This window comes from Macaca mulatta, chromosome 6, assembly GCF_049350105.2.
Source record: "Macaca mulatta isolate MMU2019108-1 chromosome 6, T2T-MMU8v2.0, whole genome shotgun sequence".
Taxonomy (NCBI): Eukaryota; Metazoa; Chordata; class Mammalia; order Primates; family Cercopithecidae; genus Macaca; species Macaca mulatta.
The window spans coordinates 105,425,298-105,447,886 of record NC_133411.1 but is presented as its reverse complement, the minus strand read 5'-3'; the positions used below and the strand labels follow the sequence as shown (position 1 = coordinate 105,447,886).

The window sequence follows — 22,589 nt, the reverse complement described above, 5'->3', positions numbered from 1 at the left end:
ACCCGGGTGGACTTCCAATGTGGGCCGACCAGAGAACCCCACCCTGGGACCCTTCGGGCAGCCCCGACTGGACAGAATGGCCTCGTGAGTGTCCTTTCCCGCCAGAAGCCGCAGACCCTGAGCCAGTCCTGGCTGTGACTGAGGCTGCGCATAAACGTCTGCGCCCAACCGCTCAGCTTTGTACATGACACGCTGAGTCCACCTCATTTCAAATGTTACGCTTCCCCCAAGGCGAACATGGATGTTACAGGTTAACTCACTGCGCGTGTGCTAGACTTTCCCCTTAGGTGTTCAGACATTCCATGAACCGGATGAAGAAACCCCACTTTCCCTGTAAACGTTCAGACATTCCATGAGCCCGATGAACACACACAGCGAACAAAAACCGGAACGTTTAACGCCGCGACTTCCCCCCCTCCTGGGGGGCGCATGCTTACAGCTCCCCTGAGACCATGTTTCCCAAAGCACAGTGTGTTACTCTGAAAATAAAATCTCCTTTTTTCCTTTCTCTGTGCATCTTGTGGTCATGTTAACAACTATTGCTACAAATGTAAAGTAATGGGGTATCATCCATGCTGGTCACCCAATTCCTACCACCAAAGCTTCAGGGCCCCCCAGTCTGATGGAAGCTTCTATCGCCCTAAAGCCAACTCTGGAGATGAAGGCCAAGCTGGGGAAAGGCTGTGTCACCAGCAAATCCATGCCCCGGGGCCCTCTGCAGCTGTGTTTAAGGAATTCTTGGCCTGTCCTGGGGTTTGGGGAAATCAGGATGCAAGTAGATACCGTACGCTCTGCCACAGGACCGTGAAGTCTGCGGAACCTCAGAGGAACACGGACAAATGGCTGCACGAGTCCCACAGGCCGAGCTTCGATGGGCTCCCGTGTCAGGAACACAGACATGCCAGGAGGGGCAGCTGATACAGGCAAAGCTTGCAACCCCAGCACGCAGCAGCGTCCGAGTGTGGGGGTCTCTGGACAGGCTCCACCACAACTGCCATATTCTGGGACAAAATTTTAAAAATAGGTTTTAACTAGTTACAACTCTATCTTGTTTTACAGATAAACAGAACACAGGGTACCAACAGGCTCCAAAATACTTCACCTAGAACCAAGTCTAGATGGTTCTAGCAGCAGATGGCTGCTGCTCCGAGTGTGATGAGTCCCCTGCAGTGCCATAAATCCTAGATCTAGGTGACTAAGTGTTCTTCCTAAACCAGAAGGCACCCTCTGGCCCCAGGCCAGTCCATCCGCCCTGGCAGAAGCTTCTAGAGTAAGAGCCTGTGGATTTGTATTGGACGTATATGAACCAGACAAAGTCACAGGGGCTCATCCTGGAAGCCCATCCGTTTACCCACTCATGCCCTGGAGAGCCCTGCCCCCAGTTCCACACCCACAGTCACACTGAACTACAAGAACTGACTTCTAGGCCCTTAAGCCACTCCCACTCTCCCCTGGACAGACCCTTCTCAAACCATGAGGCCCAGAGTACCTTAACAGGTGGTCCCAGCAGAACTGGTCACTGCATTTTCCTATTGGCAAGTGAGTCAACAGTTACCTAAGTAGAGCAACCAAACAGGATGTTTTTCCACTTAAAAAGTCTCATTTTTGTCCATTTAGAATTGATATTGTGTGTGTGTGTGTGTGTGGTGGCAGGGGTTCTTGTTCTGTCACTCAGGCACAGTGCATCATAAGTAGAGTGGTGCTATCACGATTCACTGCAGCCTCAACCTCCCAGGCTTGGGTGATCCTCCAGCCTCAGCCTCCCGACTAGCTGGGACCACAGGTGCACACCACCACTATTTACTTTTTTGTAGAGTCAGGGTCTTTCTATGTTGCCCAGGCTGGTCTCAAGCTCCTGGGCTCAAAACTGAATCTGCCCACCCCAGCCTCCCAAGGTGCTGGTATTACAGGTGTGAGCAACTATGCCCAGCCTAGAATTGATATTTCTTAAACTCTTACTGAGTTTAACACATGAATTCCACTTACATAGATATCGGCACACTCTCACAGCTCAAGGGTTTTTCTGAATCTCCATTCTGTCCATTCAAGGTCAATATCTAAAGAAAGGGCCAGAACTGACCCTTCCCTCAATGAAGCCTAAGGGCAAATGCAGCAGCATCTCAGGGTATGAGGAGACAAAGAAAGAAGGGTGGAAAACACATATTGAAATTCCAGTGTTAGAATCATAATCACCAACACTTTAAGAAACAATCTGCTTTCCAAAACATGTAGCTGCTGGATTAACTTCAAACTCACCAGATTCCACAGGCAGGCACTCAGAGGGGCACAGCTTTCTAAGGCCACCCACCCCGGGGCGGCGTAACAGCCTCGGGGCAAATAGACAAAGGACTAAGGTGTTCAAGTCCTTCCAAATAGTTTTTTCTTCTAAATCAGTTAGACGGCCTCCTACAACACTGTTTAGAGTGCCAGTGTGCTCAGAAGTGTGAAGTGAAAGCACATCTCAGGACCCCAAAATCACTAAGCTAAAGAGAAGACAAGGTGGGGAATGGCATAGGGCAAACCTGCCTCCCAGGCTCCTAACAGAGACTGGAAGAAAAAAGAAAAAAAAAAAAAAAAGCCACGTACCTCCCTCACAACCGTTGGTCCACAAGGAAATTCCTCAGGGACAGAGGGAAGAACTCAAAGTCACCATCTGCACACAGAGATAAATGCGGATCTTACCGCTTTCTCCGGAAAGGCTCACCGGAAACGCATCTGTCTCTGATCTACCTGTGACCTGGAAACCCCTCCCCGCTTCGAGTCATCCCTCCTTCCTGGACCAAACCGACGTACATCTCACATATATTGATGTCTCACATCTCCCTAAAATGTGTAAGACCAAGTTGTGCCCCAAACACCTTGGGCACATGTCCAGGACCTGAGACTGTCACGATGCGTCCTCAACACCTCCTGAGGCTGTGTCCCGGGTGTTTCCTCAACCCCTCCTGAGACTGTCACGGTGCGTCCTCAAACCCTCCCGAGGCTGTCTTTAACCTTGGGAAAATGAACTCTCTGAATGGGCTGAGAATTATCTCAGCGACGCTTCTGGTTTACAGGAAACATTCTCTCCTGCGGGTATAATGAAATCATGTGGAATTACAAAATGCCACTTTAGTAAAGGCTGAAGGAATTAGGGTTTGATGTGCTTTAAAAAAAAAAAAAAAAAGTAACGTTCTATTTATCAATGGACCATGAAAGCCCACACCCCCCTCTGCAGTGATGATGTCAACTGGAATGAGGGGCCCCCTCCTGTGGATGCAGCAAGGCTACCCTCTGACCCCACTTCCTGGAGTCCAGGCTTCCTACTGCTCAGGGAACAGCAACTCCAGCTTCACAGGGCTCAGGCCGCCAAACCCAACTCCCATCCATGCTGGAGAATCACCCCAGGGACTAGAGAAATGGCAGGCGCAACTCTCACCTAATCCCCTTAAAGGGGAAAAGGCACCTTCCCGCTCTTCTTCCTGCTGGTGGGAACAGGTGTAGGAGTTGGAGGGTCAGGAGTTGGGCAGCAGGAGGGAAGCAGCCTGGGTCCCTGCTAGTCACAGATGGCAAATGCCACCCAGCCTCGACCTTCACTTTGCAGAGAAAAAATCTTTCTCTTTTGTCAGGTCCCTGTTAGAAGTTTGCACCCATTCCTTTAAAAAAACCCTCAGATACAACATGGGTGTTTTGCTGACAATATTTCAATTATCTGGGGGCCTTGGGTCGAGTGATGCCAAAACAGAAAACTGAACCCTGTTGCTCAGGAAACCACCCTCCAGCCCCATCTACCCTCCCAGGCTGTCACCTTATGGTGTTTGTCTGCTAAATGATTATTTTTAACAATAACTGCTCTTAAGAGCTAGGTGTACAGAACAGACAAGAAGTCAGCTCGGGTTGAGGGGAAGCAGGAACAGACCCCTCTCCCTGCAGGACGGTGGAGGAGGAACCTTCAGCACCTGGGTTTGCAGGATGCTGGATCTCTGAGAGCATCTCTCACAGCTCAAGTATGGCCAGACCTTCCTCTGCCACAGCCTGTTCAGGAGAAGGCAGCACCCACCCTAGAGACCGACAAGCCCTGTGTGGGGTTCAGCTGGAGCTGAACTTTCCTCCCTTGGTGAGAGTCAGGGCCAGCGGTGAGGAGGAGAGAAGCAGCAGACATGAGGGGCACTGTGGCAACTCCATGCCACGCTAACTCTCGTCTGATGTGCTCCGGCCAAAACCACGCTTCTCGGAGGGCATTTCCTTTCACACGTCCAGAAGTCATCAACGTCTAGTCTCCCCACAAGACAGATCCTTCCCCAGGAGGCAGACGCTTGGCTGTAACACGTGGTAATGAGGGACGCGCCTTCGTGCCCATTCTGTAGTGTTTCCTGTTACCTATTTTACCTTAAGCTAAAAATGGTTTCCATTTACACTCTGTAGTGACACAGGAAAACACACGAGATTCAGTGTGATCCCACACCCGTCACTGCTAACCTCAAGTTCTTTATTTGTTCATTTTGCTTCTAGAGTTTGTACTCTATCCCGGGGTTCCAGGCCTGTGGATTCAACCAACCATTGTTTAAGAATACTTTAAGGTGTTTGTACTAAGCATTCAGACTTTATTATTCATTAAACAATATCGTTTAACAACTACTCGCATGGTATATCCATGGTATAGGTGTTACGAGCAACCCTGACATGACTGAAAGTCTGCAGGAGGATGTGCGTATGTCATATGCAAACACGATGCCGTTTTATACCAGGGACCTGAGCACCCACAGACCTTGGTATCCATAGGCAGTCCTGCAGCCCACCCCCGTGGGCACTGTGGAATGGCTATAATAGAAAATACAGAGGTTTTAAACAGTCATGTACTAAATCTAATCTTTTGTTAAGAAATTACTGCGTATCACGTGTATTATTTGGAAGTCCTTCCTGGCCCAGAGACCTGACATGTTCTTATCATCTTTTCATCCACTGATCTAACTAGTCATTCCAGTAAGTTTATTGAACACAAATCAATTTTACAATTACATTCTTACAGGAATCACACTCATAATGTAAGCTGCTTTGGTTTTTAAAGTGAAATAACCAATAGTTTTGAAAACTAGCTATATCATAGAATAACAGGATAAAGCACCCCCAGGACATGCAAAAACATGGAGTTTCAAAGCCAACCAGTATCAAACACATTACAAACCCCTAAATATGGAAATGTTTTACACCATGACAGATATTCCAGAAAAAAACAAGATGTTCAAAAAAGCCTTATGCAGAAAACCACTTTCCCCCTTCATCTTTCACACAGTTTCCAGAAACTTGTGTTTGGCAATAACCATGAACTAGAAGTAGCGTCCGCTGCAACTACTGCTACTGCAACACCAAATATTAGAGCAAAAAAAAAAAAAAAAAAAAAAAAAAAGGACACAGCATATTTCCTATTGATGAGAATAGGTAGAGTGTTATAAGAATGAGTGTGTTCTAAAGTCAACAACGTTCAAATTCTAGGTCTCCTGCAGACACTAGATGGTAACCGCCAAAGCTTATGCACTTGGCAACGTTCAAGGAGACCAAGTTCAGAGCCGTCACAATGCAGCACCATCCTCAAGTGATTATCTCAGGCGGGTTTGAGGGCAAGTGCCCCCATCACAGTAGGAAAGCTGCCCATCCCAGCACTTCCTGAGATCACAGACCTTACCTTCGCCATCCCACGTCTTCAATAGTTCCTTTACACTGGGAACCAGTGAGCAAAACCTAAAACACTTCCTCAAATCTCAAGATAGTCTTGAGAGCTCTTCTCCTTGCCCCTTCTCTTACTGAGAAAGCCTATTTTCCAAGCAATCTGTAGTGCTTACCAGAGTTAATACCACCAAACCATACACTTAAAAATGGTTCGAGTGCTATGTAATTTTACCACAATCAAAAGACTGAGAAAAGTCATCTATAATTACTGTCTCTAATATCTTGCATCCTGTAAGGTATATTTGCTTTTTGAAATCCTCAGAGCAATCATGAAAGACTAATACCCTGTCGTCTCTGAAACACAAGCAAAGTCAAGGGTTTTGATTATAGGAAAGTAGCTGGAAAGCAAAGCATCCATTAGACACAGCAGCCGTGGTAGGACAAACACATGGTAGGAAGGTGGTGGTCATGCTACACGTAGATGGGAAAGGTGTGGGGGGCCACAACACCCGAGGTTTGGGAGGCACCTGGGCAGGAGCTGAGAATGTACCAAACACGTTCGATCACGCAACATTCACGGATCCCGAGTCCAGCCACGGCCACTGACATCCACTGTGCCCAGGGTGTCCTCTGCCACAGAGATACACACCCTGTCGAGGATAGTGCACAGATTAAATGTCAAAGCACAGACATGCTCAGGTCCAGCTTCTCTGATGGAAGCAAAAACACATTTCCCAGACTCCAGCAGCATGACTCTCCACCTGACTCTACCCCCGTCCCATTTATTCTCGAACCCGTCTCTCCTGGACCCCACAGCATGACTATCCACCTGACTGCACCCCGTCCCGTGCATCTCCGCACATGTAACTCGGCCCTCCCTCACTCCCTCGTTGGGTCAGGCACCAACAGTCCACTGTGTGCCTGGTGCACTGAACCTTGTCAGGGGCCTCTGGGCCGCGTACCAGGACACGCACCTGGGAACTCCCAGTGCACACGTTGGTCTCCTGCAGGACGCTTGGCTCTTCTATCTGCGGGAGCAGGCACCCACCCGTACAACCGACTACACTCTCAGAAAAGTCACAGAAGGCCTCTCACTAACCCAGCAGCACCCTGAGGCCACATCCCACTCGCCTGCTGGCTCCTAAGCCTTCCGCCCTGTGACGGCTCGCTCCTTCGGTTCCCTGCCTCGATTCCACTGGTTCCTCTACTCATGGGCCTCTTTCCTGTCATCTGGCAGGGTTCTACCAGGACCCTCTGGCTCTCACGACACCCCAGCTCCACAGACCCACCCACTGCGTGGAGCACATGCGTCCAGCCCAACCTTGCTGATATGCTCCAGCTGGCCCTGGACTCGAACCACGCTGCCGTAGCTTTCCATCAGTGTGGCATCTGCGAGTTACCTCCTGGGTAATGCCAGGTGATGGTAACATCAACCAGGAGGCACTACTGAGAAGCAGAACGCATGGTGCGGTGACCCGAACGTCACATCCCTCAACAGACGCTCCGTGTCTTCTCTCTTGGCAGAGCTTCGCTGTAGGAAGGAGGCTGTTCCTCCAGTGCTGCTACTTCCAACACCAGGGAAAGCAAGCTTCAGAAATGAACGATGTCAGAGGCAGGACCCACCAGCAGGGCTGCCAGCGGCCAGACGACCACAGACCCAGCATTCCCCAGCCACACACAGCTGACAGCCCAGGCTCTAGAAATGCACGGTTTCAACCTTAGGAGTAAAAACCCTCCCAAGCCAACTATTATTTTCAACAATGGGATGGGGGAGTAGGGGGGGGCGGGGTTCTAACCCTGCCCCCCTTGATAGAAAAGAACTGGGATCTGATGATCTGTGCTAAGTCAGCACTTTGCTTCCGCCACATGCAATCATCCTCAGCAACAGGAAAAGTCAGAAGCGTTGAGTGATGACACCGATAGCAACACATGCTGTTCTGACAGCTCCGGTAACTGGCTGCAGATACAACCCGACAGCGGTGAGATCCACGGACATCACCAGTCTTCCCAAGGATCGTGTTCCTGAATCTTCCGCATTCGGAATAACCGCCTCCTTTGCCAGGACTGAGCCATGCTTCCCTCTCGCCTGTCCTCTGCTTTCACCAGCTTCGTGCGCGTTTCCGAGCAAGTGTCTGTGCAGGTGCTATCACTTATTTCCACAGCAAGAATGTACAGACACCACAGAAATGGGCAACCCTGTTAGGAGCTGTGCAGGGACATCTAACTCATCAATGTGCCAAATTCCTGTTGCCATGGAAATTAAACTAACGTTGCTATGACCGCATCTCTTACTGCACCACTAAAGACCATCCCGGTAAGAGGAATGTGCCTCTGCATAGCATTCAGCTCATGTTTACAAGACCGTTTTCCCTGAATATGCTTGTTATGTGAGATAGAAATCAGTGAGATGAGCTGTAACGTCTAGTATAGGATCGTTGTGTCTCCTAGGCTCAAACACACCCTTTAATGAAGTTTAACTCTCTGGGGACGTGAGTTACGTAGTAACATGTTTTGGATACTGTCTCTTTCACATTCTAAATATCACCACCAAAGAAGTTCTTGAGTTCCTTTTTAAATTGAAATGCAATTTACAAACCATAAAAGCCCCAATATTAAAGGATACAATTCAGTGTTTTTAGTGTATTCTCAAAGCTGCACAACAACCAACCACTAGTATGTAGTTCCGGGACTTTTTCACCACCGGCCAAAGAAATCTTGAACCCATTAAGAGTCAGCACCTGCTCCTTCCTTCCTCTAGCCCCTGGCAATCGTCAGCTGTCTTCCGTTTCTCTGGATTTGCCCATTCTAGACACCTGTTGTGAGGAGAATCATACACAGTGTGTGACCTTTGGCATGATCTTTGGTGCTGGCATCTTTCACGTCCAAGGTGAGTGGAATCTCACAGTGCACAACCTTTGGCACCGGCATCTTTCACGTCCAAGGCTCGTTCGGGTTGGAGCACATGTTCTTTTGTTCCTTTTTACGGCTGAGTGATATTCCATTGTGTACATATTTTCTTCATCCATTCATCTGTTGACACCTGGGTTGTTTCTACTATTACGAATAGTGCTGCTATGAAGATTCTTGCATAAGATTTTTTTTGTAAAAGTGTTTTCAATTTTCTTGGGCATAAGCCTAGGAGTGAAATTGCTGGGTCGTGCAGTGATTTTATGCTTAACTTTTCTGAGGAACTGCCAGACTTTTCCAAAGCAACTGTACCATTTTACTTCCCCTCCCACTAAAGATTTCAGTTTTCCCAAATTCACCATGTCACTGTCCAATACTGGGGTTTTATCCATCTTGGTGGTTGTGAAGTGGTATCTCACGGTGGTTTTGATTTCCATTTCTAAGATGATGAATTCTGTTAAACATCTCATGTGCTTTTTAAGGCATTTATTTCTTTGGAGAATGTATTCAAATCCTTTGTCCATTTTTAAATTGGATTTTAAGAGTTTTTAAATATATTCTTGATATCAGGCCCTTATTGGGATAATGTATCCTGTTCTGTGGGTTGTCTTTTTACTTTAATAGTATCCTCTGAAATGAACATTTTTAATTTTGATACCGTCTTTTTCCCATCAGTTGCTTGTTATGCTTTAGATGTCTCATCTAAGGAAACATTGCCTAATCCAACGTAACAGTTTCACCAGGATTCGCCCCCTAAAGTTGTCATAGGCTGAATTGCCCCTCATGCCCCAGATTCCCATGTTAAAGTCACAACCCCAGAAACTCAAAATATCACTGTATTTAGATACAAGGCCTTTATCTTGGCAATTTAGGTCCCACAAGATCTTAAAAGTAGGCCCGGATCCCTCACAATTGGCTCCTTACGTTGGATCCATTTTGAGCTTTATGTGTAGGGTGAGGAAGGGTCCCAGGCCATCCTTTTCCATGTGGATACCCCAGTTGTCCCAGCACCATTGAGTTGTGAAAGGAAAAAAGTAAAGCAACCCTTACGTCCTTTCTCCATCAACAGAAGACACACTGAAGAATCGTGGACAATTTTGTTGGTTTAAGCCAGTGGTTTTCAAACTTTGGGGTCTCAGGAACCCTTTGCACTTTATTGAAGATCACAAAAAGCCTTCTCATGAGGCCAGGAGTGGTGGCTCATGCCTGTAATTCCAGCACTTTGGGAGGCAGAGGTAGGTGGATCACTTGAGGTCAGGAGTTCGAGACTGGCCTGGCCATGGTGAAACCCCGTCTCTACTAAAATACAAAAAGTAGCCGGGCATGGTGGCAGACACCTGTAGTCCCAGCTACCTAGGGAGGCTGAGGCAGAAGAATCGCTTGAACTCAGGAGGCAGAGGTTGAAGTGAGCTGAGGTCACACACCACTGCACTCCAGCCTGGGTGGCAGAGCAAGACTCCGTCACAAAAAGAAACAATTTAGTTCATTTTACAATGATAAAGTCATTACATCTTAACAGTTTTAAAGAAGAAACCATTTTCCAAAATAAGCAGCAGCGTGGCAATAGTTTGTGCTGCTGTGAAAACCCCTAACATCTCTGCACCTCAGACAGCAGGGTTCTCATGCCTGCATCTGAGTTCAGTGCACTGCAGAGCCGTGGCTGAAGTTTATGAAGAAAGTCTGACCCCATGCTGATATACAATTAGAATTCTCTGCTGCCAAATGTAACAAGCAGCACTTCCGTACAGGCTGTCTGCAATGCGGAGTCTGTGCTCTGGTCAATGGGCTTTTCTGCCCCAATTCCTTCTAAGTCGACTGGCCCGTCCTGCACTTTAATGGCTTTTACCAGCACACGATTTTGTAATCACATTGGTTAGAAAACACTGGTTCAGAGTTATGAGCAGCTTCCACATTTATGTGTCCCCCCCCCAAAAAAAAAAAACCCACATCAATATCACCATTGATCACATGAGAAAATGGTGGACACAAGATTTTTATACTTTAATATTCACTGGAAAGCTCAAATGTCTATCACTGGGAATAATGTAAGGTGCTTTCCTTGAGATGAAAGAGTCGTTTTGTTCATTTTTCAGGCCACACCTGCAAATATCTCCATCTGAAGTGGCATTGTTTGTAAGTCTTTCTTTACATAAAGAAAGCTGTCAGTGGAAGAAGTGGTTCTGCAGGTTCATAGCTCAGAGGCACCAGGGCTCTCCCTAGATTAACCATAAAATCCTCAGAAGATGCACCTGTGCACCATTCCTGTTTCTCACTCAGAACATTCCAGAAGGAACCCTGAATCCCGGTGCTGCAGCGGGACTGAAGTTTGCTCTCGCCCACACAATCAACCCAGGGAGCTCCCCCAGTCGCCACCCCAAGGCCAAAGCCTTGGTCCTCTCTCTGGTCTAGGAGGGCTCCTGCAGCTCCAGCCTAACAGGGAAAAGCAGGCACCCACATGTCAGAAAGCACTCCCAAGGCCCGGCGAGCACTTCTGCTTATGTGCCAGCCAAGTGTGTTTGACAAGGCTACACCCAGCTGTACAGCAGGCAGCGAGGTACCCAGCAAATACTCAGGGCTCATGTTACTGAGGAAGGAAGGTAGACAGCGAGGTACCCAGCAAGTGCTCAGGGCTCACGTTACAGAGGGGAAGTCAGGCAGATAGTGAGGTACCCAGCAGGGTTCACGTTACCGAGCAGAAAAGGAACGTGGAGACAAGGGGGCTGGAACAGTCTGTCGTAAGCTTTAGCATTTACAAGGCTAGCTGAAGATTATCCGATTTGACCTTCGCAACAGCTAACAAGATAAGCAGAGGCATGACTGTTTTCACTACTTCATAAAAAGAGATCCAGAGAACTAGTGATGACCACGTGCTCTTCCCACAGGCTCCCAGAAATCCTCAAATCATGTCTCAGTTGTATACATGTGATAGTATCTCAGTCACTTCCCCTCTCTGCAGGGGGATTTTAATGCCGCCCTGCTGTTCCTTCACACCCCTGCCCTCTCCTGCATTTCAGTCATGCCCACCATCCATAGGGAGTCCGCCCCACCTCACCTCACCCCACCCCCGCTGCTGCTGATGGCTTGGGTCACCCTTATCTTTCATTTCCACCTGCAGGGACCTGTTCTTCCTTCAAACGCAGCTCAAATTCACTCATTGTGTGAAGCCTTTTCCAGCCATCACAACTGTCATGTGTAAAATCAGTCTGTGGAATGCTTCATTTAGGAGGTGCTTATGTTGCCTTATTGGTTGTGAGCAGGACCAAATTCTGAGCAAACCAGGTGGTCCCCTCTCCCCATCTCTGCTCCAGTGCACTTAAAACAAGGATTCCTGGAAGCACCTTTTTAGTCCAATTCATGCATGAGTCTGCCCCACACCCTGCAGAAAAGCCCTGGCGGTCAGGGCTCAGGGCCTCCAGGTGGGTAAGGAGAGCTTAGTGCCCTCTCTGGAGTTGTCACCCAGAGACCCACGGCTGGAAGGGGAAAAACCTTGCATCCTGTGAAACATCCCCGAGACCCACTCAGGAGCAGAAAATGGGGAAGAAGCCTCAAACAGACCCTCGGGAGGGCAGTCAGCAGGAGCCACGGAGGCCACCAGGAGGGAGGGAGGGAGGCAGGCAGGGAGGCCAGAGTGATGTGGCTAGAGGTGACGTGGTGGGGGGATGACACGGCGTGGTTGGGGGAGGAGATGTGGCCAGAGGCAACGTGGCCAGGGAATGAGATACGGCTGGAAGTGACAAGAGGGGTCTCCAGGCCTCAGACTGTGCCTGATTTATGGATGACATTTTGATTAAGATGTTATATCTAACTTTAAAGTAGCAATTTAGAACCATTGTGTACATTTAAAGCACGGTACAAATATAGCACATTTCCCAAACTGAAGAACAGTGTATTGAAGGAAAAAATAGCAGCTCACCAATAAAAAAAGTGAGTAAAGATAAAATTCATTTAAGATCAGAAATAAAGAGATCCTACAGCTCTTCTAGTCCAATCCCCACCCTAACGTGAATGGGGGGAAAGGGAAGTAGATTCTAGTCAGTCAGAATTAAAGGCAAAACCGATCCACTTTACTTTCTACTTGACAGAAAATAAGCAGCTCATCAAGGAATCCCTAAGAACAGTAGCTTTAGGAGTCCCCAAAATGCAAAATTCACCTTCAAATTAAATCTACTGGCCGGGCGCGGTGGCTCAAGCCTGTAATCCCAGCACTTTGGGAGGCCGAGACAGGCGGATCACGAGGTCAAGAGATCGAGACCATCCTGGCTAACATGGTGAAACCCCGTCTCTATTAAGAAATACAAAAAACTAGCCGGGCGAGGCGGCGGGCGCCTGTAGTCCCAGCTACTCGGGAGGCTGAGGCTGGAGAATGGCGTGAACCCGGGAGGCAGAGCTTGCAGTGAGCTGAGATCCGGCCACTGCACTCCAGCCTGGGTGACAGAGCGAGACTCCGTCTCAAAAAACAAAAAAACAAACAAAAAAAAACAAACAAAAAAAAACCAAATTAAATCAACTGCTAAGTGTGTATAAAGTTATTGTTTTCATTATTCCCTTCCTCATTCCCAGGGGCTTTATTTAGACCTTGTTTCCCCCTAATTGCCTCCAACACACCCAGGAAATTTAAACCCCACAAGTAAACTGTGTCTCGATTAACACACAGCGTCCTTTAGGAGCAGACAGTCCGTTGCTCTAAGACGTTCTTGTCACCTAAGCACTGAGTACAGCCTGAGAATGCACAACACACACACACACGAACTCGGACAGACAACAGGTGAGATGTGGCACATGAGGAGGAAGACGAGACAAATGAGCTTCACCGACTTCACCGACACCCGGATCCATGAAGAAGTGACACATGCAGACTGCTCGGGTGCCAGTGACTCCTCAAAAACAGCCAAGGGCAGCATTTGGAGAAGCAGCACCACAGGCCAGGAGGGTCTGGGGTCTTCAGAGGGGAGGGGCGCCCCCGACCAGGTGTTGGGGGCTTCAGAAGGGGAGGGGGGCCCCAACCAGGTGCTGCGGACTTCAGAAGGGAGGGGTGCCCCGATCAGGTGCTGGGGCTTCAGAGTGGAGGGTGCCCCGACCAGGTGCTGGGGGCTTCAGACGGTAAGGCAAATATATCCAATTCATCCTGTCACTAAAAACGAAATTATCTGCCATCTCCATCACAGATGATGCAGTGAGGTTTCCATCACCGGGGTGGTTTTTTTTTTTTTTTTTTTGACAGGAGTTTCTGCTCTGTCACCCAAGGTGGAGTGCAGTGGTGCGATCTGGGCTCACTGCAACCTCTGCCTCCCGGGTACAAGTGATTATCCTGCCTCAGCCTCCCAAGTAGCTGGGATTACAGGTGCCTGTGTCACCATGCCCGGCTAATTTTCATATTTTCAGTACAGACGGGGTTTCACCATGTTGTCCAGGCTGGTTTCGAACTCCTGACCTCAGGTGATCCACCTGCCTCATCCTCTCAAAGTGCTGGAATTACAGGCGTAAGCCACGACGGCCTGTGATTACTAGTGTAATTTCTCTCTCTCACACCCACTCCCCCCCCCTTTTTTTTTTTAAAATCAGCTTTATGGCTATATTTTTTCCAAGAGAACCCATTACCCATTTGAAGTACAAATAAGACACCATGTTTAAAAACCAAAAATTCCAATTTACATAGAAATCTCCAAATACCCAGTCTATTTGAGCCTTGAGAATAAGATCAAGCTGTTGGCTGAATACAACTTCCCTTTCCATCTGTCTGCCTGTTAGACACAAGGACAAAGCCATGAGCTAGGGACATAAAGGCAGCAACCACCAAGGCAGCCGAGACTCCAAATAAAAGCTCGAAGGACAACACAAAGGTACCACACCCTGCACGCCCTCCTCTCCTTCCGTTTCAGAACTTCCAGAGGATGAAACAGGGACCTCCTCAGACATCCCACGGTGCAGGCGGCCAGAGGGGAAGGCGGCGGCAGCCTGAATGAGGCCACCGGGAAATCACATTCCACAAACAGAAATTCTCCATGTGCTTTACATCCTCTGTCTCTGAAGAACTATGCCAGTCTAACAGTCGCTAGAAAACCTTATTCAAGTGTCATTTCACATTTCAAGCAAAAAAAAAAAACTGTGGTAGGGCATGAGGGAAAAACATAGCCATGTGTTCTGGGGTATTAAAAATAAGTTTTCTTCTGTTATAAACGTATAATTATACATTCTCAGATTTCTGTATAATTGATATGCTTCCTAATTAGCAGACATAGTAATAAAAAGTGAATTCCCGAGTGTAAGATCGGAGGACCCATTCACATGGCTTCAGGTTCTGCTACTGTGTTTCAACTTAAGAAAATGGTTCTGTGTATTGGTAACAAGGCGTGAGTGTCTGTGTGGCTGTAATCAGGGTTCGTGTTGGCTCCCTAGCAGAGGATGTTACACTATTACATTATCTTCTACAGAAAATCCTGAAAAAATGAAGGCTGGATATACACACCCTCCCAAAATAATCCAAATGTTCATCGATATGACAAACAGATGAATTACGGTTTCCATCATGGAATATTCCTCAGCAGTGAAAACAAACTATAGCCACAGGTTCCAACTAGGATAAAGAAAACCTTTTAAACACGCTTAAACTGACGAGGCGGAATTCCTCGATTACAGGCATTGGCTCCGAAAGGGTACAGTTCTGAATCCTGTGATGTAGAATTAGTTAGCAACCCTGTTTAGGGACACATCTAGAAAAAAGCAAAATAATGACTACACAATTTTACATTCTTTGTAAATTATAACTACCATGAAAATTCTAAAAATGTGAAAATCTTCCCAACTCTTCCTTTGACAAGCTTCAAAATAAATACCCTAGCATTGCTTGCCACACCCACAGGTGTGCCAAAATAATTGAAAATATACCCAAGTTAATAGAATCAAAACTTGAAGATGTATGAGTGGTCCCTGCCTCGCTATCTCTACATCGTGTAGAAATTTAAGAGCAGGTAGTGGCACTGCAATACAAGGCTCAAACCAACTGGGTATTTGGAAACTTCTGTGCAAAATGACCTTTTTTGGTTTTTAAACATCGTGTTATTTGTACTTCAAACAGGTAACTGTTTGGTTCCCTTGGAAAAAATACAGCCATAAACCTGGTTTAAAAAAAAAAAAAAAGGGAGTGGGTATGAGAGACAGTAGCTTAGAAATTTTACCAGTGATGGCAGGGAGCAGTGGCTCATGCCTGTAATCCCAGCACTTTGAGAGGCAGGACCCACAGGGCCTTTGAAGGCACCGGTCTCCTCTGTTGCCTTCCTGCCAGACTGACACCAGGACATTCACTGGGTTTCCATCCCTGTCTCATTCAACATCCCCCCCAAGGGTAGCCTTCATCCTCATCTGGGGCTCAACTCTGCCCTATTTCCTAAATCTCTGCCTTCAGAGCTTGAAAACACCCACGCCCAGGGTAACCCTAGGTCCACGTTTACCCCCAGAGAGTCCCGATTTTATCTGTTTCCCCAGCATCACCTTAGTGATAATTTATCCTGTAAATTTTGAAATGCCTTCACACCTCACCCCCACTGTCTCCCAGCAGACCCCCCTCAGATGCACCTGCCCCAGACCCCACACCCATGTCTCTGCATGCTGCCCTGCTCTGCCCATGTGGGGACCACCTCTCTTTCTTGAGGAATCAGCTGGCGATCATCTCCCGTGTGGAGGACTTCCCTGACTTCCAACCCTCTCCAGCAAAGGCAGAAGCCATCCTCGGTACTTCCTCAATACTCAGGCCAAATATTAAGATGACGCAGATGCTAGCTGTGCCTGGGATGCCATGGGCAGGGTCCCCAGATGCTCTGCACATGGCCCGGGGCACAGCCTGAACACAGCAAGTGCTACAGAAATAAAATCGACGTGCGCTGACCTCTGATAGGGCCTCCTTCACCATCTACATCTGTCTCCCCTCTGGACAGTAAAATCCACAAGACAGGGAGGGCTTGTCTCACTCATCTTCAAACTCCCAGTGTCACCCTGGCAGGTAAAGGGGACTCAAATGTCTTCTGAAGGAAGCCGCTGGTTAGCTGCCAAGTTAAAGGGCCTCTGAAAATCAGAGCTCTGCATAGGAGTCCAGCACACTTTATGATGAATGACTCCAACCACGGCAGAACTCGCCGTGGAACCAGTGCTGACCAATTCAGGGTTTGTTCACTGTTTCTCAGTTCATTAGCATAACTCACTCTAACAGAGCAGCCACGCACAGATCCTCAGACGTCTACACAGAGTGGGATGATGGCGCCAAGTCACGTGAACGTCCCATTGCAGACTGGGAGACACCAGTCAGACGCGGATCCAGGGAGAGTGCAGACCTTGCATTAAATTGGCTCCGTGTAAACAGCATTCCCTGCCAGGTCCTTTCCTATCTGCACAGCTTCTACAAATTCAACTCTCACACCTGACACCTAAGAATACTGCATACCCCCATGTGAACCCCCCACTTACCTCCCAAAATGACCCGGCATGGCCGAGTACAAACCATTTCAACATAAGGGAACTGGAGGGCATGTGGGGCTTTCCTGAGTCCCTGCTGCCTCCTGACTGGAGGGTCCAATGCTTCAGACCCCTAGTGAAGGGAGGGTCTCTTCAGGCCCCTCAGTGTCAAGAAAACGCATGTTCACTTTCTCAAGACCACACACAACCGAGTCACAAAGCAGGGCGGAACCTCGACTCTCTGGGTTCAGGTCACGTCAAGTTTACGAGCTGCTGCTGTGAACACTGCAGGAAATGATGAGCCTGATTCCGGGTTTGACCTCGAGCTGATCAGCATTAACTAATTTCACTTTCCAGGACTAACTTCAAAGGCCTGTAAAGCCAGAGAAGGGAGAGGAGATGGAACACGCCCTCACCCCAGACCTGCTGCAAGCACACACTTCTCAGATGTGTCCCAAGGTGCACAGCATGTCCGGTGCCTGTTCATGTCCACTGACCTGCAGGTCTTCTATGTGGCGTCAGCCTCCTGGGCACTGGGACAAGAGGCATAATGGCAAGTCCCCTCTGCAGCAAAGGTGAGGTCCAGGGACCCAACACAATAGAACTGACCTTTTTCTGACAGTCTTAAAACAGAAGGAAAATACTGTACAGCCAACGTCCCCTCATGCAGGTTTATTTACCTGTGACTCACAGGCCATGACAGACAACTTCAGGTTCTTACTGATTCCTATTTTCCCCATCCAGAAAACCTTTCTTTTTAATATCGTATGAACTTGCCATTCTGTAGGCCAAAAAACAGCAAATATTAGCAGTTTCCTATGGTTCAAACGAATAAAACATGATCACGACCTTTTGTGAAACCATGAAGAAAAGGTGGATATCTCAATATGTGTTTCCAGACAGGCTTTGTTCCTGAAGCACTAACTCTGTTCACTCAGGATTTTAGACCCTGAAGAATAAACATCAGTATTCCACCAAGAAAACCAAAAGAATGAAATAATTTTGCATCCACCTTGGAGCCTTTTTAGGACAAGGCAGGACACAAACTTTTAAAAAGCTGCAGTTGTCCCTCTGTATACACGGGGACATGGATTCCAGAACACCCCCCGAGTTTACCCAAATCTACATATCCACAGGACCCACGGCCACCCTATGGAACCGCATGTAGGAAACGTTGGCCCTCCACAAAGCCAGGTTTTTTCAGTAAGGGTTTGGTTGGAAAAAAAAATTAACATAAGTGATCCTTCAAAGCTCAAAACCCATGCCGTTCAGGGTCAGCTGCATTTACTACTTGTGTCATATCTGAGGCCTGAAAGCCATCATTCTCGATACCTTAACGTGACGGTTAACAAACTAACTGTTCTGATTAGAAAGAGGAAAAAGCTTATTTTTAAGCTGACAATCAGAGTGGACGCTGCTACGGTGAACGGAGAACAGACCTAAGCAAGCACCAAGGCTGGGGTGACTGCCTGTGCTCAGACCCACCAGGACGTGTTCCTCCATCTCCCTCTGCTGAAAGGGATAACCCCTTCTCCCCCACGACTAAAGGGCCTTTATTTGAATATTCACACAAGAAGTGCTATGAAAAGCTGAAACGTCACAGATAACATTTTTTAAAATAAACATTAACTTAAGCATTTAACAAGCCCATTATGATTAAAAAAAAAAAAGGTATTAAGTTGCTGGGTGTGATGGCTCATGGCGTAATCCCAGCACTTTGGGTGGCTGAAGTGGATACATCACTTGAGGTCAAGAGTTTGAGACCAGCCTGGCCAACATGGTGAAACCTCGTCTCTAACAAAAATACAAAAATTAGCCAGGCATGGTGGCAGACGCCTATAACCCCAGCTACTTGGGAGGCTGAGGGAGGAGAATCACTTGAATCTGGGAGAGAGAGGTTGCAATGAGCCGATATCGTGCCATTGCATTTCAGCCTGGGCGTTCAAGTGTGGAACTCCATCTCAAAAAGAAAAAAAAGTATAAAGTTTTCCTTCCAATGAACCTATCATTCAGCCACTGAGGTAACCTATAGGTACTTATTCAGCCATGAGATACACCACGGGAGACATAGGCAAACAGGACACAGTTCCTCCCTGAAAGAAGGCTGCACCCCAACAGAAGGCAGGCACACACTCCCAATGGAATTGGCGTAGGGAACAGATGCTGCTGCAGGTGGAACTGGCTGCACAGAGCACCCGCTCAAGTGTCTGAGAAATAAGGAGCTGTTGGTGGCATCACCTACCGCACCTGAGCTGGGGTGCTGGGGAGCCTGTCATCACCACCACCACCCGGGGCAAAGACCCCCAGAACCACACAACGAGCTTACAAACTCACCGAGGAGATGACTGAGCAATGTGAGTGGAGTGATGCGAACATGCAGACATCAGGGCCACGCGTGGCATTTGTTTTGTGCATTGACTTGAGCATGCCCCAGGTGCCCAGATGGCTGGTTCTGCATTATTTCTGTGTGAGATGCATGTTTGCCTCTGGACTGAGTGGAGACCCATCCTCACCAGTGTGGGGGGCACCACCCTATCCACCCAGGGCTTGAATAAAACAGCAAGTGGGGAAGACTGGGCTCACTCCACCTGTCTGGCTGATGGGCCAGGGACATCTGTCTTCTGCCGCCTGTGCTCCTGGGTCTCAGCTCCTCAGACCCAGGTGGGATCTGCACCCTCCGCTTTTCAAGTCTTCAAGCCACGCCCTCCCAGGACTCTAGCTTGCAGGCTGTGGGTCCTGGGGCTTCTTGGACTCCGTAGCTCCTGCAGCAAACATCCCCCTGGAGACACACGCACACCCAGCTGGCTGTCTCTCTGGAGAGCCCTGATTAAAAGTTGCCCCTAGAAGTGGTCTTCAGAGTTTCTTTCTAGCCCTAAGATCCCAGCGCCCCTCCTAGAATTCTAGGCGGAAAGGTGAACGGAAACCAATGGACAGAGGTGTGTGCCGAGGAGACGCCAGGCAGCGGCGCTTGGCATGAGGGCACTAACGCTCTAAGCAAAGACTCAAGGTTGCTTGCCACAAAAATGAGAACGGTAAAGATTTCTTCAAACAGAAATGAGTTTGTTTCATGATTTGCTCTTAATACATAAGAAATCATAAAAGTAAGCCTATTAACAATTACATAAGTCTTTAGAGGCCCTTGAACTACTTCTGTGCCTTTGTGTTTTTATACAAAATAAGCCTGAGGCTAAAGAGAATAACGTCACCGGCCGCAGCTGGGGCCATGCGAGGACACAGCTTATACCCATGAGGTTCCTGGGTGCCCCGAGTCCTTCCCTTGCTATTTATGGAAATATGGGAGAAAGCAGGTCTGAGCATGGACCTGGCCATGCCCCCAGGGGCTAAGGAAAGCACCCATCTGTCCAGCCTTCCCTCTACCCCGCGGCTCCCTCCTACCCGGACTCTTGGGCTGACGCGGCTCATGCACTCAGCAGCGCCATCATTAAACGTTTAGCTTCACATCATGAGGGCCTCCTCTGGCCTCCTCTGACCACCCCTGGACCTGCAGTCAGCACTAGTCTGGAGGACACGCATGGACACGGCTGATGGATCACGGCCTTCAGCGAGGAAGGTGCCAGGCAAGGAGTCGGAGACACTGGGGATGGAGCTGCACTCACCCAGGGAGGCGAAGGCCGGCAGCGGCCACCACCGAAGACCTCCCTTCCCGCCCTGAGGGCAGCTCACCCAGGGAGGCTAAGGCCAGCACCGGCCACCACTGAGGGTCTCGAGGGCCCTTCCCACACCGAAGGGGGCTGCGATCACATCTCCCATCACACCAAGAGACCCCTGTATTGAGCACAAAGCTTTTCAACCTTCGAATCAATAAGGAATCATAACATGGACATTCCCTCAATCCAAATGACCAGCCCACGAAACAGACAAGCAATCCTCATACACATTTCCTGTGGGAAAGTCAGTCCATCCCTGGGGCATCACCCCAGGGGTGGGCGAACATCATAGGGAGAAGCCCCAGCCTGGCTCCTCCCCCTACAGCTCCTTTTCCCTCTGCCTCCCGGCCCTCCCCACCCCCTCCTAGCTTCAGAGGCTCCTTCCTCAAATTCTTTCCCCTTGATGAAGTCATTCATCCCCAAAACACAAAGCAAAGGCATGGGGGCTTAAGAGAAAATCCACACCGTGGCTCCTGTTTTAGATTCTCATAAGTTTGAGAATAGCCAAGCAAGAATCTTTGGCATATGAATGTGGTCTGAAGGCATCTGAGCACAATGCCTGGCACTGGCCCGGAGTGGATCATGGGTGTCTTGGACATCTGCATAACTCTACACCAATTATTTTGAAACATCACTAGCAGAATAGAACCATGTGAAGAGCTACTTCTCTGTTAAAAGTAGGAAAAGACTCCAAGCTGCCCTCAAGGAACATCCTTCCCACCAGGAGTTTCTGCATCCAGCCTTTCAGGCACAGGCGCAGCCCCCGGGCCCGACTCCCTCATTCCTGCGTCATAAAGCAGCAAAGACCGTGGGGAATAAAGCAAGTGAAGGAGTCAGTCCCGCACAAAATGGGCTCCAGAAGCCACAGCCCCTCTCCCAGTGTGGGAGCCAAGTCCAGAGACCTGGAAACCCCAGCGTTCCCAGGGAGGAGGGCAGAACAATGCCATTTCCCCCTAGTTTACGGAGACAGCACCCCACGTCCTCTGGCCTTAATGGAAGAGATACTTCGCGTAAAAGATTTGAATGAATCTACCACACACAGAAAATGGGCTAAGGGCTAAGATACCCATTTAAATGCCTGCAAAAACACATTAAAGGAACACACAGATAAGCGAGGTTCTTCTCTTATCCAAGAAATATTCAGAAACAAATCCAGCAAGTAATCTCTTTGCAATCAAAAGACCAATTCAGAGGTGCAGATTAAAAATCAAGACACAACTGAACCCTTAATACACCAAGAACCAAGTTCCACGGAAGTGTAATCACGTCACCACCTCCCAACTGAAGGAGGCAGCACTGGCCACTGACCAGCTGTTCAGTCATAGGTCAGTGAACGAAAGGCAACGCTGCCCAGGACAACGACAAGATGTTAACCTGAAAAGGGCAAAATCGCAGAGGCTGGAGGGACCTTCCAGGTAACCCGGCCGCCTCAGTGGACAGAGGACCCCCGTGGGGCCACAGAGCCCAGAGCTCCAGTGTGTTCGGGGCAAGCACTCAACTGCAACCCTGATGATGTCCGAACGCCTCCTGCCCTTCTGCGTCTCTGCCCCATTAACTGGGAATCCGTGAATGCTAAGGAAATGTAATGCATTTCACAATACATTTAGATTTCTAGCAAATTAAAGATAAACAGTGAGAAACTTTGAGAATTAACCAAAATACAGTTCACTGAATGCCCAAACTCAAAGCTAGTCTCCAAGAGGTGATAAGCTGTGTGTGGTGATTAATGCCTGTAAATCCCAGCAGTTGGAGAGGCTGAGGCAGGAGAATCACTTGAGCCTGGAAGATTGGGGTTGCAGTGAGCTGTCATTGCACTGCTGCACCCAGCCTGGGAAACACAGTGAGACTGTCAAAAAAAAAAAAAAAAAAAAAAAAAAAAAAAAATTAAAGAAGTTCAAATGAATTTGCCCATACCCTTTAAAT

General features: G+C 48.4%; 1 protein-coding gene across 3 annotated transcripts in view; it reads right to left on the bottom strand.

Moving 5' to 3' along the window:
* Positions 1–22,589, bottom strand: part of LOC106992358 (ATP-dependent 6-phosphofructokinase, platelet type-like) — an 82,709-nt gene that overhangs the window by 36,270 nt on the left and 23,850 nt on the right. The window contains exon 1 of one of the 3 annotated variants that reach the window (XM_028849598.2): positions 6,968–7,867. The exons of the other annotated variants lie outside the window; for them this stretch is intronic. Coding sequence (XP_028705431.1) covers positions 6,968–7,076 — 109 coding nt within the window. The 5' untranslated portion in view covers positions 7,077–7,867. Of the gene's footprint in view, positions 1–6,967; positions 7,868–22,589 lie in introns of those variants that run through there. 3 annotated transcript variants of the gene reach the window in all.